The 19693-nt window shown below is 48.0% G+C and overlaps 1 protein-coding gene across 4 annotated transcripts in view; it reads left to right on the top strand.

Annotated features, from left to right (window-relative positions):
* MTUS2 (microtubule associated scaffold protein 2) overlaps positions 1 to 18116 on the top strand; it is a 585660-nt gene extending 567544 nt beyond the window's left edge. For all 4 annotated transcript variants that reach the window (XM_059143942.1, XM_059143941.1, XM_059143943.1 and 1 more), the window contains 6 exons: positions 190 to 295; positions 6180 to 6253; positions 9125 to 9223; positions 10292 to 10411; positions 13360 to 13457; positions 17511 to 18116. In XM_059143942.1, coding sequence (XP_058999925.1) covers positions 190 to 295; positions 6180 to 6253; positions 9125 to 9223; positions 10292 to 10411; positions 13360 to 13457; positions 17511 to 17724 — 711 coding nt within the window. In that variant the 3' untranslated portion in view covers positions 17725 to 18116. The remainder of the gene's footprint in view (positions 1 to 189; positions 296 to 6179; positions 6254 to 9124; positions 9224 to 10291; positions 10412 to 13359; positions 13458 to 17510) is intronic.
* The last annotated feature ends 1577 nt before the right edge of the window (positions 18117 to 19693 follow it).

Raw genomic sequence — 19693 nt, 5'->3', positions numbered from 1 at the left:
AAATCCTGGCTCCCCTGCCTTGGTGCAAGACCAAGATGGATGTGACCTCAGCGAAATGGCTTGTCCTCGACGTTTTGGTCACAGATCGCTCTACTAGTTGAATACCAACTGCGTTCTCCAAGCAGCGAGGACACTCCTGCCACCCATTCCTCCATCTCTGTGTGTAACTATAGCTGTGTTCTCCTCCAGGTAGAAGATCTCACGGCCAGCCATGAGGCTGCTCTCCTAGAGATGGAAAATAACCACACGGTAGCCATTGCGATCCTACAGGATGACCACCACCACAAAGTCCAAGGTAGCTACCAGCCTCGATGTGGGCAGCCTTTTGTGGTGGGCTGTGCAAGCCAAGATGTTGCTGCCCCCCTTCCTCTCTTGCTCCTCTTCCCGTTTCCCCTTCCTCTCCATCCTGGTGTGTCTTTTGTGTTGCTTCTTATGGAAAGAAGAGATGAAAAATCCAGCATCCATCCAGGTAACTATTCCTTTCCTCAGAAGCATTTACTGTCAAACTTGCCCGGATATGAGAACCCCAAGGAGCTGTGCCAGGGGACGGACACCAGCCTGGGTTCCACCTGGGAATCCCTTGTAGCTGCTGTGGGCTTCCTGAGATCATTCTAATGTGTTTCAAAGCTGGAGAACCACTCTTTCAAAGTAGGCCTGGAAATCCTGTGTTTTACCTTGTCTTGTGGCCTTTTAAAACAAAATGGCGACCCTGGGATGGGTGGGCTTTTTCCACACTTGTGGTGTGTTCAGAGCCACAGCAGAGTCCAGCTGGATCTAGGTCTCCATACCTCATACTCGGACACCACATTCCCCGTGGAGTTCCAAATATTTCTTTTTATACTTTTTGTAACTTTGAATGATCTTTCAATATGTAGAGGTTTTTTGTGGGTCATGACAACAGTAACAACATCTACCATGTCTTACTAAGATTATTACTTTGTGAAAGAAGCTTTTTTACACCTTTGACATGCATTTCCATTAGTATATATAATTTATTTTTCAATTTCTCTCCCCACCTCATCTTTTTCCCTAGTTAACTGGTTGTTAAAGCATATTAAAAGCAATGAAATTCAATAAATAGATTAATGATTTTTAAGAGTTTGAAAGTTAACATAGAGGTTTTTTTTTAAGTTGTATTTATTTATTTTAGAGAGAGAGAGAGCATGAGGGGAAGGGACAGAGGGAGAGGGAGAGAGGATCTCAAGCAGACTCCACGCTAAGCACGGAACCTGATGCAGGGATTTATCTCATAACTCTGAGATCACAACCTGAGCCAAAACAAAAGTCAGATGCTTAACCAACTGCGCTACCCCGGTGGCCCAACATCAAATTTTTCTTTTTTAATTTTTAATTTTTTATAAACAAATAATATATTTTTATCCCCAGGGGTACAGGTCTATGAATTGCCAGGTTTACACACTTCACGGCACTCACCATAGCACATAACCTCCCCAATGTCCATAACCCCACCCCCCTCTCCCAACCCCCCGCCCCGCAGCAACCCTCAGTTTGTTTTGTGAGATTAAGAGTCACTTATGGTTTGTCTCCCTCCCAATCCCATCTTGTTTCATTTATTCTTCTCCTACCTCCTTAACCCCCCATGTTGCATCTCCACTTCTTCATATCAGGGAGATCATATGATAGATGTCTTTCTCCGATGGACTTATTTCACTAAGCATGATACCCTCTAGTTCCATCCACGTCATTGTAAATGGCAAGATTTCTTTTGATGGCTGCATAGTATTCCATTGTGTATATATACCACCTCTTCTTTATCCATTCATCTGTTGATGGACATCTAGGTTCTTTCCATAGTTTGGCTATTGTAGACACTGCTTCTATAAACATTCAAGTGTATGTGCTCCTTCAGATCACTACGTTTGTATCTTTAGGGTAAATACCCAGTAGTGCAATTGCTGGGTCATAGGGTAGTTCTATTTTCAACATTTTGAGGAACCTCCATGCTGTTTTCCAGAGTGGTTGCACCAGCTTGCATTCCCACCAACAGTGGAGGAGGGTTCCCCTTTCTCTGCATCCTCGCCAGCATCTGTCATTTCCTGACTTGTTAATTTGAGCCATTCTGACTGGTGTGAGGTGATATCTCATTGTGGTTTTGATTTGTATTTCCCTGATGCCGAGTGATATGGAGCACTTTTTCATGTGTCTGTTGGCCATCTGGATGTCTTCTTTGCAGAAATGTCTGTTCATGTCTTCTGCCCATTTCTTGATTGGATTATTTGTTCTTTGGGTGTTGAGTTTGCTAAGTTCTTTATAGATTTTGGACACTAGCCCTTTATCTGATATGTCGTTTGCAAATATCTTCACCCATTCTGTGAGTTGTCTTTTGGTTTTGTTAACTGTTTCCTTTGCTGTGCAAAAGCTTTTGATCTTGATGAAATCCCAATAGTTCATCTTTGCCCTTGCTCCCTTGTCTTTGGCAATGTTCCTAGGAAGATGTTGCTGCGGCTGAGGTCGAAGAGGTTGCTGACTGTGTTCTCCTCAAGGATTTTGATGTATTCCTTTCTCACATTGAGGTCCTTCATCCATTTTGAGTCTATTTTCGTGTGTGGTGTAAGGAAATGGTCCAATTTCATTTCTCTGCATGTGGCTGTCCAATTTTCCCAAAACCAACACCATTTATTGAAGAGGCTGTCTTTTTTCCATTGGACATTCTTTCCTGCTTTGTCAAAGATTGGTTGACCATAGAGTTGAGGGTCTATTTCTGGGCCCTATATTCTGTTCCATTGATCTATGTGTCTGTTTTTGTGCCAGTACCATGCTGTCTTGATGATGACAGTTTTGTAATAGAGCTTGAAGTCCGGAATTGTGATGCCACCAACTTTGGCTTTCTTTTTCAATATTCCTTTGGCTATTTGAGGTCTTTTCTGGTTCCATATAAATTTTAGGATTATTTGTTCCATTTCTTTGAAAAAAATGGTTGGTATTTTGATAGGAATTACATTAAATGTGTATATTGCTTTAGGTATCATAGACATTTTCACAATATTTGTTCTTCCAGTCCAGGAGCATGCAACATTTTTCCATTTCTTTGTGTCTTCCTCAATTTCTTTCATGAGTACTTTATAGTTTTCTGAGTATAGATTCTTAGCCTCTTTGGTTAGGTTTATTCCTAGGTATCTTATAGTTTTGGGTGCAATTGTAAATGGGATTGACTCCTTGATTTCTCTTTCTTCTGTCTTGTTGTTGGTGTAGAGAAATACAACTGATTTCTTCTGTGCATTGATTTTATATCCTGACAGTTTACTGAATTCCTGTACAAGTTCTAGCAGTTTTGGAGTGGAGTCTTTTGGGTCTTCCACATATACTATCATATCATCTGCTAAGAGTGATAGTTTGACCTCTTCTTTGCCAATTTGGATGCCTTTAATTTCCTTTTGTTGTCTGATTGCTGAGGCTAGGACTTCTAGTACTATGTTGAATAGCAGTGGTGATAATGGACATCCCTGCCATGTTCCTGACCTTAGCGGAAAACAGTTTTTCTCCATTGAGAATGATATTTGCAGTGGGTTTTTCATAGATGGCTTTGATAATATTGAGGTATGTGCCCTATCCCTACACTTTGAAGAGTTTTGATCAGGAAGGGATGCTGTACTTTGTCAAATGCTTTTTCAGCATCTATTGAGAGTATCATATGGTTCTTCTTTCTTTTATTAATGTGTTGTATCACATTGATTTGTGGCCAACATCAGATTTTTTTTGAAGATTTTATTTATTTATTTATTTGGCAGAGAGATCACAAGTAGGCAGAGAGAGAGAGAAGGAAGTAGGCTCCCTGCTGAGCAGAGAGCCAGATGCGGAACTCGATCCCAGGACCCTGAGATCATGACCTGAGCTGAAGGCAGTGGCTTAACCCACTGAGCCACCCAGGCATCCCCAACATCAGATTTTTTAAAATTTATTTTTTAAATGTTCTTTGAAAACCACAAAGCCCACTGTGCGACAATCAGTACTCATGTTTTGCTTCCCTCAAGCACCAGCCCTACCATCTCTGGGATTTATTTGTACATGAAGAAGTCCAGGCTGGGGGCGCGCCTGGGTGGCTCAGTGGGTTAAGGCCTCTCTGCCTTTGGCTCAGGTCATGATCCCAGTGTCCTGGGATCGAGCCCCACATCGGGCTGTCTGCTCCACGGAGAGCCTGCTTCCTCCTCTCTCTCTCTCTGCCTGCCTCTCTGCCTACTTGTGATCTCTGTCTGTCAAATAAATAAGAAATCTTAAAAAAAAAAAAAAAAAAGTCCAGGCTGGAGGCAAGGAAGAGTACTTCCCTGAGAACTACTTAAATGTATTACCTGTGTCCTGAGAGCATGTCTCCCACTTAAAGTACCAATCCCCACTCTTGGCTGTACATTGGAACTACCTGGGGATTTTTTTTTTTAATACTGATGTGTAAATCCCATTTCAGAGATTCTAATTTAATTGCTTTGGGGTGCAGGCTAGGCATCAGGATTTTTAAAATCACCCAAGATGATTCTAACATCCAGCCAAATTTGAGAACCATTGTCTTTGAGCACAGTATTAAGCATGGGACAAAATGTAATGACCATAAAATAATGAAATTTATTATAGATACTAGTGATGGTTTATACCATCTCCAGAGTAGGTACTAGCTTTTATCTTGGGTTTTGGGGATCATCTGAAAGTGTTCTAAAATCCATCACTGCACTGTAGGAAAATGGTCTCTGGAAAGGGAATATGAATGGAAATAGTGCAATGAACCGCAGTGCTTGCTGCCTTTTCTTCTGTATTTTCATAAAAATAGACCTGGTAGAGTTTTCTGGTGAATGAAATCTCACTTAGATACCACATCCAAGTCATTTCAATGTCAAGGGAACATAGGCATATTTAATGATAGATAAGAAGTTCATTACTATGATCAGGGCGATGCTTTCGATGACTATTAAAACTAATCATGTAGACAGAGCTACGTGGACCAGAAGCCTACATGGTTTTATGTCAGTGAAATCAGCACAAACTTTTTTTTTTCCCCAAATGTAAATTTCAGCTATAAACAACTGGATTTCTTAGAGACTTTTGCCATCCTTACTTAAAAGATTTGGGTCAGTGGAAACCACAAAGTCTTTCCTAATTGCAGCTCATGCCAGCCAGAATCATAATTGCTGGCCTCCAGTGCTCTCCTGTTCTAAGCATGTGATCCTGGCTGATTAATGGGACCTTTCCTCCATGCAGTTATGAGATGAAAACAAATTGCTTGTGTAGCTAGAATGAGATACACCTCACCCAGCTAATAAGATTTTTTCCATCTGGAGGAAAATAGAATCCACTCACTAATAACTCTTATATGACATCTCTTTCTGCCTAACTTGCAAATTATTACTGGAATGACAATTTTCACAGCATAGAATTGTTCCCAACTCTCCAAGAGGAAGCAGTTCAATTAGTCCTTCCTTCTGTCCGAGTGTCTTAATATCAATTCTTTGCTCAAGCAAATCTTTGAGATCTGTTGTTTCCAAAGTGTGGCTCAGAGGCCACCAAGGTGTCCTTGCAGATGCAGCCCTGTTCCCCTTCACACAGCTATTCCCCAGCAAGCCCAGGCTGGCAGCATGGCCGCTCACAACAACACGCTCCCTGGAAGGCCACCTTCTTCAGCCCCAGATTGCTGCATCATGGTGGAAAGGGGAGTGATTTAACATTGGTGACCCAGCTGTTCTACCTGAGGAAAACTTGGAGAATGACAAGTATCGTGGAGATAGATACAGATAGATACGGAGTGGTGGTAGAGCAGGTTGAAAGAACGGGTGTGTATGTGCTTGTGAGCGCGATTGTGGCTTTTTTTTTTTTTTTTTTAGAGGGAGTGGGGAAGAGGTGGAGGGAGAGAGAGAATTTTAAGCAGGCTCCACGCTCAGTGTAAAACCCAATGTGGGTCTCGATCTCATGATCTTGAGATGATGACCTGAGAGGAAATCAAGAATTGGATGCTTAACCTGCTGAGCCACCAAGGTGCCCCTTGTGTTCTGTCTGCTTCCCTCCCTCATTTCTTTCTTCTTTCCCTTCTTTTCCTTCTTTGTCCTAGTCTTTGCATTTGATTTCCAAGTATGGAGCTATCGGCCAGTGTCCCTTATATACCTACATCCTAAGTCTGGCAGAGTCTTGTTTGATCCTTTTCAAAAGACCAACTTGACTCTCTGATCTCTTCTCTCCAGAACTGATGTCTACCCACGAGCTTGAAAAGAAAGAATTGGAAGAAAATTTTGAAAAGCTGCGGCTGTCCTTACAGGTTAATATTCATTCTCTTAACTCTGATATCTAGATAAATGCCGACATTGACCCAGCATCTGCTGGGTACTGGATTCCATACTAAGCGCTGGAATATAGAGGTAAATGGGACAGACTCCCTGCTCTTTGAGAAGCTACTGTCTGCTCAGACAGCTGTGACCTGAACAGTGACAGACAACACGAAAGGTAACACAGACCTACACCCCATGAATGATACCATTAGTGAGCACACAGGAGTTCCAAGACACTGCTCCCCACTTGCCATGCTCAGAGGGGCACCTGAGCTGTGTCCAAACGAAAGGGAGGACTTGAGGAGGAGAACATTCCAGGCAGGGGGAATAAAGGGGTCATTCATAGCATATGTTCTGGGAATTACAAAAGGGGCTTTAATCACCTGGAGGTGGGTGAGATGAAAAGAACCTTCTTTGCCTTCCACTGTCCACCTGCAGAAAATGTGGGTCTCAGAGGCCAGGGAGCTGCCTGGCTTCCTTCTGACCTCTACGGGGAGAATGACTGCTCTCCCCAGTCACGTGCTTCTCCCTCCTTCCTTCTGGAGACCCAGGCCACCCCCACCCATAGGACGGAGCCGCGTGGGAAGCAAGGGCAAGGTCTGTGGCCTGGCTTCCATTCCCAACTAAGGTTGCCTCAATTATAACAAGATTATTTGTTAATTATTAGGAGCACTCACATCTGGAAATTATGGAAGGTGATGACTAAAACTGTAAGACAAAGGTAGGAATTTTGCTTCTTTGAGGGTATACTTTCCCCTGGCAACGTTCATTGCACAGAGCCTGCTCTCCAAGAAAAGAACCCAGGATTGTGGAGCTAACCAGCGTCACAGCTACTGAATGTACTATATGCAGAAGTTTTAAAATGGGCAACCACCTGCTGTGAGCCCACCCCCCCCCAATCCCCTACCTCTTCATCCATCCGTCTGCTGATGCTTCTGCCCGTACAGTCCTCACATGGCTCAGCTGCAGCATCTAACCCCAAACTGCCTTCGTGTGCCCCACATCCCATACCATCAGATGCACTCCTTGCCAGGACGTAAACCAGGACCACATCGTGATGTAACAAACCCCTCCAGTCCCAAAACCAAAAGAAGTGAGGGTTTTCTATCACATGTGAGTCTTCACTCTGCCACTAACATTAAATTGTCATGAACTGTACACAGTTTGGTTGTAATGCTCAATGGGCAGAATTCATCTGGGTTGTTTGGTACAGAGAGGATGAGATTGTTGAAGCCAAACTTTCTGGGCTCCTGGTGCTTAGGGCAACAGGTCTGGGGATAAGCGATGTAAGCTTTGAGTTTAAATGCCCAGTGTACCTCCTCTTAGTAGCTTTGAAATCATGGACAGTCACATAAGCTCTGTAAACCTTGCTTTACTCATCTGTAAAATGGGGGCGATAACAGTACATTCCTCAAGGTGTGAGCAGATTAAGGGAAGTAACGGATGTAAAGTGCAGAGCATTAGGTTGGCTCACAGTAGATGTTAGTAAGGAGCTGCTGTCACTGTCATAATAGTTTCAGCACTGTTATATTTACTGCTGTTACTGTCACGCCACTGGTTAATTCCTGAGTGGCCCTTGCTATGCTGGGTCACCAGCTGGGCCTTTCTGCCTCTCCACTGGACTCAAAGGAGCCACCCCAAGCTGAAAAACAGTCTCTTCTGCCTGATTGCTGGAGGGCACCATTGTGTGCCTGTGGATCTATTTTGAGTCCTGGTGAATAAGGCAGAAAAAACACAGTTTGACATTTTAGATCCATCCCCAGGGGGCGTTGGCCAGATGCGTCTTTCATTGTTTTGACAGTGTGGACAAGTTTGGTGTGGGAGCTGGGTAGTGGTACAGCTGTGTGTCGTCCCGTTCCAGAAGATGACCGCACCGCCCAGTGACTGTGCCAGACCCCAGCCGGGGTTGCACTGGGCTGGGATCTACATTCCCCAGCTCCCATGTGTGTGCAGACCACCCATGACAACTCTGTCACCCTAATGCACCAGACTTTGTGTTTAATGACACTGTGGGGGCTTTTCTTTTTCTTAAAAATGAAATCGGAAATAACTGGAAACAAACAAACAAACAAAAAAAGGAAATAAAGAAAGAAGGAAAAGAAAAAAAGAGGAAAAAGCACCTGCCAAAGATGGTTTGCAGAACAGGGTCCTCTGGGGAGATAGAGAAAGCAGGCAAGCCAGGGCTTCCTCCAGGACAGGGTTTTTATGTGGGATTACATAATTTACAATGCCTTGCTCTTAAAATGAGGGAGATGAGGCCGTTTCTGTTGTCAGAAGAGTTCCTGGGGAGACCCTAAGTCCCTTCATTTTAATGTCACAGAAACGGTGCCGTGGGGTGGAGAACTTTGGGATACTCTGTGCAATCGAGGCACCATCTAGCATTGCGAGAAAGCCCACTGCCTGGCATCCTTTGCTGGCAGCAGTGATCAGGCGTTGCTGGGGTTGCAGGGGAGGCTGAGGGCAGTTGCACCTGGCCCAGCAGCCAGGGCAGGAAATGGTTCCTCCTCCGAATCACCATCATCTCAGCCTGCACACAGAGAGCTGCCTCATGGCTGGTGTGTTGCCTCCCTTCAACAAGCTGCCGATTTGGAGAGGAAGGGCAGCACACTCATGTTGGGAGGCACCTTGAAGTCGAGACACCTGCTCTGAGTTCTCCCACATCCCAGGGTCAGGACGCTTCATGCGCAGTCTCAATGCCATGTGACGCCCTCTTGGTGACGCCCGTGGGACAGGTGATCCAAGCAGCCTCTGATCTCTTGACCCCTCAGAGAGTGCACCAGGCCGGGTAGCCCTTCCCTCATAGCTGCCCAGGCCACTGTGTCTGCGGCGGACTAAGCTGGGCTTCTTGTCATTCCCTGCAGGACCAGGTAGACACACTGACCTTCCAGAGCCAGTCTCTGCGGGACCGAGCCAGACGCTTTGAGGAGGCTCTGAGGAAGAACACTGAAGAACAGCTGGAGGTAGTCATGCTCCCCAGGCCTCTTGGCTCCCAGGGGGGCTTCACCCCGGGAGTCCCCTCAGCAATCTTCCCTGGAACGGACCTCTGTGTGGATCTGTGGCCGGAGTGACAGCCGGCCAGAAGAGGTCCCTGTCAGTACCCTGTCTGTGTCTCTTCTGACACAGAAGACAGCTGTGGGTTTCTCCAATGACATGTTATCTCTGCCAGATGGCACACTGCTCCCCAGCTGCTGTCCCAGAGCTCCTGGGAGCTCTGCACCCCAGCTGGGACCCCCCCTTCCACTCCATTCTCCCCCAGCTTTGGTTGCACTGGTACAGGGGGCACCACTCACACCTGCCTTAGTGGGGGGAGTGGAGTGGTTTCCGGAAAAGCTGGCAAAACTCCCTCCCACTGATGGAGGGTTGCCAGATAAAATATGTGACACCCAGTTAAACTTGAATTATAAAGAGGTGAATTTTTTTAGTATAAGTATATCCCATGTAATATTTATACTTTAAAAAAAAAAGGTGGTTTGTTGGGAACTCTTGACTCAATGTCCTATATTTTGTTGTTGTCGTTCTTGTCATTATACCCAGCAACTTCACTGTAGCATTTCTTTTTCTAAAGTGCCTTTTCTGCTTTTTCAACTACTTTGCTCCTTTCCCCTACAAGGATGCCCCACCCCCACTCTGCGTGGGCCCAGGGGAGACCTGCAAATCACAACTTGTCTGGTGAATCAAGCAGTCTGGGTCCATGTTAAAAGCTAGTGATGAATTTAGACTTTTGACCCCAAGGGTTCCCATTGGAGGATGGGCTGGTAACATCCAGCCCTCCCAGAATCCAGACTTTTTGGTGGATGATAGCTTTACCTCTCTCATTGCCCAGGGAGCTGGATTTCTCCTAGCATCTCCAGTGGGAAACCAGTGAGCATCTTTATCAGGGAAGGCTGTGAGTGGGCTCACATTCACACTCCAGTGCCTCCCGGGAAGCTTGCTACAGAAGGCTAGATTTTGCTGAATTCATGGCACTGGGGAATACTGGGCTTTTGCTGGGCCCCCTGGTAAATAGCTCTTGCTCTCCGCTGTTGTAGATCGCATTGGCTCCCTATCAGCACTTGGAAGAAGACATGAAGAGTCTGAAGCAGGTATTAGAGATGAAGAATCAGCAAATACACCAGCAGGAAAAGAAGATTATTGAGCTGGAAAAACTGGTGAGTCAGCCTGCCTCCTTGGGAGAGCCCCAGTAACCTGAGTGGTATGCCGTATGGGCCTCACAGACGTCCTCACTCACTGTCTGCAGAGGCTGGGCCCTTCCCTGTCCATCCCTGACACCTGAGCAGAAAATGCCATGGCCAAGTCTCAAGAACCTTCTTAGGAAGGGAGGAATTCTGATAAGGAATCCGAGGTGGCCTTGTACTGCACAACTGGGCAGGCCTCCTAACTGCAGCCTCCATTCCCCATCCATCCCTCCTCCCCTGGCGGACTGCTGCTTCCTCCCTCCTCCCTGCGAGGGACGGGTGGTAAGCCAACGTAAGTGCAGCATCACGGAGGTGTATGCCAGGCACTGCACAAAGCACTTTAAGTCTTTGTTCTTTAACCCCTGACAGCAGTCTACTGGAGCAGGTACCATCCAGAGTCTCCTTTCATAGATTCAGATGCAGATGGAGGTCTAGGCAGAGGGCGTATCTCACCCAGAGGTTGGGAATCCAGGCCCAGGCCCCGGTGCCTGGTCTCATAACCCTCTGCCTTCCCTTCAAGCTGGCTTCCACAGAACTAGAAAAGGCGCCCCTTTGGGGAAATGGAGCCCCCCTGAGCTCACTCCCCTCCCCGGCAGGCACAAGGGTGGTGCAAAACCTAGAGCTGGAGACAAGTCTTTCGAAGTTGGTAGCAGAGAAGCTAGCTTGCAAGGAGACATTATCTTGATGTGGAAGTTGGCCTAAGGGTCTCAGATAGACCTTTTTTCCCCTTTTTTACTGTTATATTTAAATATAAGTTGATGCTATAAAAAGAAAAGACATACATTATGAAAATTAGAAGATAAACAAAATCAAGAAAATTAGAATATATCTCCAAGTGCTGTTAGTACTTCCCAGAACTTTTCCTTGGTACTGTGGACATGCCCCACACAGGGAGAACTTTGTATCCTGCTTTCTCCCAGCCAGCAGATCGTACTTGCCATCTCAGTCACGGATCATCTCATCTACTTTGTAAAGTTCCCTGCTTGTGTCTGAAATATCCCTTGAAGCTGGATTTCTCAACCCTGGAGCCGGTCTAGATGCACCTATTGAATTCAGTTGTCATGTCCCCTTTTAATCTAGCACCCCCGCTCCTTGCAGATGTCTCATACCGCACGTGCTTATCAGGTAGGATGGGGGCAGACAGCAGTATGGCTGTCACTAACCAGCATCCTGGGCCGTGGTGACCCTGTGGTGCCTCCCAACAGCCCAGAGCTTCCCAGCAAGGTCCGAGCCCTGTCCTTCCCAGCCAGGCCCACACAGGGACTGACGACCCTCCAGGCTGAGCCGTCCGCATTCAGTTGTCTAGTCCCCCACAAACTTTAGGGTTTATTTGGCTGGTTTTTGCCAGAATGTTCCAGGCATTCTACAACCATGCATGACTTCTCCTTCCAGAAGTCTTTCTAGGCATAAAGCAAGAAGCAGTGTAATCACTTCCCATTTCTTGAGAGCAAAGATGAAGGCTGTAGGGAAGTTTGTGGGACAGAGCCCAGCCCTTTGGCTCTGACCCCTAGTCCTGGTCCTGGAAGGGCGACAGTTCTCCTCAAAGATTAAGACCCAACAGTGAATTTGTCATTTTCTCTTCAAGAAATAATTTATTTCTGGGCGGCTGGGTGGCTCAGTTGGCTAAGCAACTGCCTTCGGCTCAGGTCCTGATCCTGGAGTCCTGGGATCAAGTCCCGCACCAGGCTCCCTGCTCAGTGGGGAGTCTGCTTCTTCCTCTGAACTCTCCCCTCTCATGCTCTCTCTCTCTCTCTCTCTCATTCTCTCTCTCTCTCTAATAAATAAATAAAACCTTTAAAATAAATTAATTATTTATTATTTATTTCTGAATTTATCTTAGAATGGAACTGTACTTCCACAAGGCCCTAAGGGACACACAGACAGAGAAAAAGGCATAAATTGCAGGAGAATAATAGCCATGGAAAATGTTATTTTTGGATCATATACCAAGCCCATCTCAGGTTTCAGGTTCCTGGCTGCCCATACGCTCAGAAGGAAAAAAATGTGTCCATGTTATTTATATTTCTATCCCTCCGTTAATTCAGAATGTCATATCGAGCATACACGCCGGGGCCAGGGAGGCCGATGCTATGCAGTTGACTGTCAGGAAGAACCAGAGGCCATCGGCCACACTAGGTCCTGATGGTGTCCACTCACGTCTGACAACTTGTCTCTGACTGCAGGAGCACACACTGTAAGAAACATATTCTAGGGGCACCTGGGTGGCTCAGTCAGTTAAGCGTCTGCTTTCGGCTCAGGTCATGATCCCAGGGTCCTGGGATTGAGGCCCGAATCGAGCACCCTGCTCAGCGGGGAGTCTGCTTTTCCCTTTCCCTCTGCCTGCCACTCCCCCTACTTGTGCTCTCTCACTCACTCTTTTTTTCAAATAAGTAAAACCTCTAAAAAAATGTATTCTACACAGGAACCTGATGGATACACACACACACATATATGTAAAAAACATGTATAGCTAAAATATGAATAAGAAATACTTTTACTATATAGAGTGCACTCTGATATTTTGTTTTATTTTGCTTAAAAAAGAAATGCTACTCACGTCTCTCTAACTTGATTTTACAACCCACTAATACATTGCAAACTGCATTTTGCAAAGCACTGTTCCTTTTTTTTTTTTTTTGAAGATTTTATTTATTTATTAGAGAGCCAGAGTAAGTGTGTGAGGAGGGGGAGGGGCAAGCAGACTCTGGCTCAGCGGGGAGCCTGACATGGAGCTCCATCTCATGATCCCAAGATCATGACCTGACCCAAAATCAAGAGCTGGACACCCAACCCCCCGAGCCACTCAGGTGCCCCACAAAGCACTATTCTTGATAATCCTCCAAAGGTCAGAAGCCAAGGGCACTGGTCTTTTATCTTTGTCGTGGCCTCGCTGAGAACCTCTTATACTGCTTTCTTTGTAGGCGGAAAAGAACATTATCTTAGAAGAAAAGATCCAAGTTCTCCAGCAGCAGAATGAAGACCTCAAAGCAAGGATTGACCAGAACACCGTTGTCACAAGGTAGGTGGGCCTGGGTGTCTGAGCTTAACGAAGCACATATCACCTACAACACGGCTTTGCTCTTGAGCTCCTGGAAGGGCTCTGTGTTTATCCCGGCATCCACTGTGTCTCATTCCTCTGAGCTGGGAGGCTTCCCCCCACACAGGCTCTTGGCATGTTGCATAGGAAGACAAGAAGAAAACACGCCGCGGGGACCACGGGGCCTCGGCTGCCGAGCTGTGGTCCTGGGGCAGCCTGGTCATGGCAGTGGGGACGGCAAGGAGTGACCAAGCCAGCGAAGCCTGCAGCCGAATGAAGCTGCTCTGAGTAACCCCGTTCCCATCTCCATCCCCTGCTCTGAGGGGCTGCAACCTTCCAGGAAGGATGCGGGGGTCCTCCCCTCCACTGTCAGAGCAAAGTCAAGCAGAGTCTGGGCTTGATCAGCCAGGTGCAGCTTCCAGGCAGGCTTCAAAGCTTCTGTGGTTCCGGTTCCAGACCACTGCAGTCAAGCAAGTATTTCAGTGAAGCCATCCAATGACTTTTCCCCCAAATGAATGGTTTCTCGGTACAACGAACAGTCACATTTACACTCTCCTAGAGTCTACTAAGTGTGAAATACCGTTATGTCGAAAGAAGCAATGGACACACCTTCATTTAAAAATACTTCACTGCTAAAAAAGGCAAGCCGTCATCTACACTTCCAGCGAGTTGTCACATTTTTGCAGGTGGATGGTCTTGGCTCACTGAGGATGGCTGCTGACTGATCAGAGTGGGGGCTGCTGAAGGCTGTGGGGGGCGGAGGGGTCTGTGCCAATTTCTTAAAACAGTGAAGTCGGCCACATCGCCTGACTCTCCCTTTCAGCAACCATTCCTCTGTAGCGTGGGATGCTGTGTGGCAGCATCCCACCCACAGCAGAACTTCTTTCTAAACTGGGGTCAATCTCTGAAACCCTGCTGCTGCTTTCTCAGCTAAGTTGATGGAAGATTCTAAATCCTTTGTGGTCACTGCAACAGTCTTCACGGCATCTCCGCCAGGAGCGGATTCCAGCTCAAGAATCCACTTTCCTGGCTCATCCACGAGAAGCAGCTCCTCGTCCGTCCAAGTCTGATCATGAGACGGCAGCCGTGCGGGCCCATCTTCCCGCCCCACTTCTAACTCCAGTTCTCTTGCTGTTTCCACCCCCCTCTGCGGTGACTGCCTCCGTGGACGCCCTGAACCTCTCCATGTCCTCCAGGATGGTGGGAACCAACCTCTCCTAAACTCCGGTGAATGTGGATATTTTGACCTCTTCTCATCAATCATGAATGTTCTTAATGGCATCTCGAATGGTGAATCCTTGCCAGAAGGTTTTCAGTTGTCCAGATCCATCAGAGGAATCACTGTCTATGGCTATAGGCTTACAGAATGTGTTTCTTAGAGACTAAGACTTGAAAGTCAAAATTACTCCGTGATCCAGGGGCTGTTTTGTCAGCGGGCACGACAACAACATTCATCTTGTATGTCCCCGTCAGAGCTCTCGGATGACCGGCTGCGTTGTCAGTGAGCAGTCGCATTCTGATAGGAATCGTTTTTCTCAGCAGTAGCTCTCAACAGGGGGCTCTACATATTCGGTAAAACATGTAAGCAGACGTGCTGTCACCCAGGCTTCGTCGTTCCATTTCTAGAGCACGGGCCGAGTAGGTTTAGAGTAATTCTGAAGGGCCCTAGGATTTTCGGAATGGTCAGTGAGCCCCAGCTTCAGCTGAACTCACCAGCTGCATTAGCTCCTAACGTGAGAGTCAGCCTGTCCTCTGAAGCTGTGGAGCCAGCACGGACTTCTCCTCTCTAGCTCTGAAAGTCCTCGACGGCATCTTCTTCCAGTAGAAGGCTGTCTTGTCTACACTGGAGTGTAACTGCCTTCATCACTATCATAGCTGGACCTTCTGGAGAACTCGCGGCAGCTTCTCCCCCAGCCCTTGCTGCTTCACCTTGTACCTTCTGTTACGGAGCTGGTTCTTTCCTTCAACCTCATGGACCAGCCTCTGCAGCTTCAGACTTCTCTCTGCAGCTTCCTCACCTCTCTCAGCCCTTCCAGAATCACAGAGACCTAGGGCCTTGCTCGGGGTCAGGCTTTGGCTTAAGGAAATGCTGGGGCTGGTTTGCTCTTCTCTCCAGACCACTCGAACTTTCTCCGTATCAGCAGAAAGGCTGTTACACTTTCTTATCATTTATGTATTCACTGAAGCAGCACTTTTAATGTCCTTCAAGAACCTTTCCTTAGTACTCCCGACTGGGCTGCCTGTTTGGCACAAGAGGCCCCAGCTCTCAGCCCATCAACGCTCTCAACATGCCTTCCTTACTAAACCCTGGTTTAGAGGGAGAGACATGCCACTCTTCCTTTTACTTGAACCCTTAGAGGCCACTGTCAGGTTACTCGCTGGCTTAACTTCAATATTGTTGTGTCTCGGGAAATAGGGCAACACCCAAGGAGAGAGGAGAGCCATGGGGAAAGCCTGGTCCACCAAGCGGTCAGAACACACACATTCATTGGTTAAGTTTGTGATCGTGTACAGGTGCAGTTCGTGGCACCCTGAAACAATTACAGCAGTAACCTCAAAGATCACTGGCCACAGATCAGCCTAACAAACATAACAAGAATGAAAAAGTTTGAAATATTGCAACAATACCAAAATATGACTCAAGAGACGTGAAGTGAGCCAGTGCTGCTGGAAGCTTGGCGCCGACAGCCATGCTCTCCCGAGGGCTGCCACAAACCTTCAACTTAGAAAAAAAACACAGTGTCTGCCAAGTTTCAGTAAAGGGAAGCCTGGTACCATGAGGTGTGCCTGCATTTTGTCCAGGAGGACAGAGCCCTTTCCTTGAGCCCCATGCCCAAGCCCTGGCCCACTCCTCAGCTGTACTCCTTATTGGATCCACGTGGGTCACTGGGGGAAGCACACACTTGTGCACACACTCACACACATCCTTGTGCTTCCTGTCACACACATGCACACTCGTGTGCACGCTCTCAGACTTGCACGGTCATGCTCCCTCGAATGCACACACGCTCTTGTGTGTACCCCCCTCCCAGGTCCTACGCATATGCTTTCACACATTCACACAGGTTGCCCTACAGCTGACCTCGGGGTGTTGGCGGCCCATTCCCATCCCAGAGGGTTACAGGGGAGACCATGTAAGGGAAGCAGGTCTTTCCCCCCACTTTGGCAGGAGGGCCGGAGCCTCTGCTCTACCTGAGCCACTGCGCCTCTCCAGGAAATCACAGAGGCACCCTGGTTCAAAGGGCCAGTCCAGGCTTGATCCAAGTGAGCTGGCTGCCCGGGCTAGGTTCACCCAGCTGCAGAATACATAATGGGCTTCACCCTCTCAGTTCCTCACAGGTGCTGTCATTTATTAAAAAAAAAAAAAAAATATGACAAATCGAGCAACTCACACTTCACGACCGATGGCACGGATGCCTTGATTCGTTTTTCATTTAGCACATCCTTTTCTCAACAAACATCAACTGAGCATCTGTTCTGTGCCAGACACCCGGCTGGACGCTGTGGATTCAAAGAAGGCAGCTCTGGTCCCTGTCCCCCTGCGCTCCCGGTCCAGCAGGCGGGCAGGTGCACAGATCTGCCTTTGCAGCCAGGGAAGGCAGTGCTATCATGGAGACCCCAACCAGGGGCAGGGAGGCCGGGAGGGGCCCGGAGGCGTCCCGTGCTGTCCTCGCGTTGACTGCCGCTCTCTCCCAGCCTCCTGGCGGCACACCCACACCAGCTCCCCACCTCCCCACTTTCCTTTTCTGCCTTCAGCATTTGCTCTGTCCGGTGGACAGCTAGCGCCTCCCCTGATGGGGCAGAGGGATGGGGAGTCTACTGGGAGCAGATGTGTTCCTGGGACAAGTGGAAACCACGCTTCGGCCCATGGCTCTTGGTCACCGCAGTCCCACTTGCCCCTGTCCTCCCGCAGGTGCCTACCGCCTCCTACCTTGCCCCGAGCCCACCAGCCTGGTGAATCTCACGATCAGTGCCCCCCAATCCCCTCACCGCCGCAGGATTGCTACCTGACTGTTTCTTGTTCTCCTCATGCAGACAACTGTCGGAGGAAAATGCTAATCTCCAGGAATACGTCGAGAAGGAAACCCAGGAGAAGAAGAGATTGAGCCGAACTAACGAAGAGCTGCTTTGGAAGCTCCAAACGGGGGACCCAACGAGCCCAGTGAAACTCTCCCCCACGTCCCCCACTTACCGTGGCTCCTCCTCAGGGCCCTCCTCTCCCGCCAGAGTCAGCACGACGCCCAGATGACGCCGCACCACGCAGCCTGCGGGAGCCGTGGCTCCCGCGAGCCCCGAGCTTCCACCCCGAGGGAGTCGTGACCCGGGGCCGGCCCGCGGCGGGCCCTGCGCGCATGCTCAGTAGCTGCACAGCTGCGTCCTAAGCAAAGTCCTCTTCTGATCCTCATATAAGACTGCCCTGGTGTTGGCACTTAGGAAAGCGTAAACAGTAGTGTCTGGTGTGCAAACGTTTGACCGTAGTTAGAGCCAAAAGAAAGAAACTCCCAGCTGTTCTCGAGCAATGAACTCTCACTGCAGAATTTCAGGTTAGTTACAAATAGCTCAGTTTTGAATATACATTGAATAATCATGTGTACTGCACCGATCTGTGTGTATATTGAGATACACGTATATACACATGCAGCGGTTCTGAATTGCATTTTTTTATAACATGATGTGCTGACATATTTTGGTGAAGGTCAGCAGTTTTCTAACTTGTGCCTAAGAATTATTGGGATATGAAAATGCATTTCTATCTAGCTTCCCAGGAATATTTCTACCCAAAATAGAAAAAGGAAAAAAAAAAAAAAAGATACAAAGAAGAAGCGCCTTTCCGCCTACCACGAAGTGGTACTCTAACACAAACACCAGCGATTTGTGAACGGTAACTGCCTTTGGAACAGTCTGCTTCTTAGTCAACATGATGTGAGGTCACTACTATTCCATTCGCCAGTTTTGATTATTAATACTCCTGTCGTGAGTGCCTAAAGGACAGCAGCAGGATGCCCTGAAGGGTTTAGCAGTTTTGCCGATGATACTCACGACAGTGAATCACCCAGTCTTGTAAACACAAGTTTTGCTTTTTTCCTAAGTGGCATCTTGGAATCCATCATGAAGCTACTACACCCTCCGGAAAATATGGAGGAGCATGACCTTCTGGAGTGAGGGTGAGGATGACCTTGGAGTTGGCCAAGACCGTCCGCGCTCCATCCTCCAGAAGGGAAATTGCTGATAGGATCTGTATTCGGACGGAGCACAGAGTAGGAAAGCGTCCTCCGGGATCCCCCCCGGGGTGCTCCGATGTGATTCTCTAAATGGTCATCCCACCATAAGATGACCCACAGGCCCCCATTTCATAGGCAACCAGCTTCCCATCAGTTTGGTTCCATAACCCAACCCTATCACTGTACTCTGAGATGGCTCAGGGGTTCTAGCAGGGGCTTCCAGAACACTGACCCTTCCATCCTGGGATCCGTTCCAAGCTGTGCTCGACCATCACACGACCAAGCCAGGCATATTTTCTGCCTGATGACCAAGCAGTACCACAGCCGACAGAGGTCCCTTCTTAGGCCCAGGAGGTTCTTCCCAACAGAGGAACCTGATGGAAAGGCCAGCCGGCGGTCCCTGGCTCCCGGACTGGCATTTGTCTTGGAATAGGTAGACGTAGAATGTGAACGAACGCTCTCCCTGTAGTGCTGTGGTATGGTAGGAGCATGACACACAGAGAAAGACGTAGTTTTAACAGTTGATATGGTGACGATAACGATGCCTTTGTTTCCTGTTTGCGAAAAAGACCCTGCACTTTCTCCAGACGGCCCCTCAGAATGGTCCCGAGCACAGGGCTGCCTCCGAGCCTGCCTGAGGCAAGCAGACTCACGCAGGGATGCCCTTTGTGCCAGGGCCCCAGAGCCAGGAGGCAATGGCTCCACCCTACCCGGGGCCCCGCCTGCTCGGCTCCCACGTGGCCCGCCGGAAGATAGGCCCAGTCTGTGTTCCTCGTGTGAGTCAAGGTTGGGCTTGCTGGCCTCAGGGACATCTCATGTCTAGCAAACCTCCAAGGGTCTTTGCCCATCCTCGGGACATACACAGTAGATCCCCATTGAAGAAACATGTCTCTTTTCCTTTAGCAGCTCTGCATGGTGTTGTGATGTTGAGTTGGGCATTCCACTAGAGTAGATCATGCCACGTTGACTAAATACACAATTATTGATTCTATGAGC

Source organism: Mustela lutreola, chromosome 13, assembly GCF_030435805.1.
Source record: "Mustela lutreola isolate mMusLut2 chromosome 13, mMusLut2.pri, whole genome shotgun sequence".
NCBI classification, from domain to species: Eukaryota; Metazoa; Chordata; class Mammalia; order Carnivora; family Mustelidae; genus Mustela; species Mustela lutreola.
The sequence above is the reverse complement of the archived record's forward strand: the minus strand, read 5'-3'. Positions and strand labels throughout refer to the sequence as shown.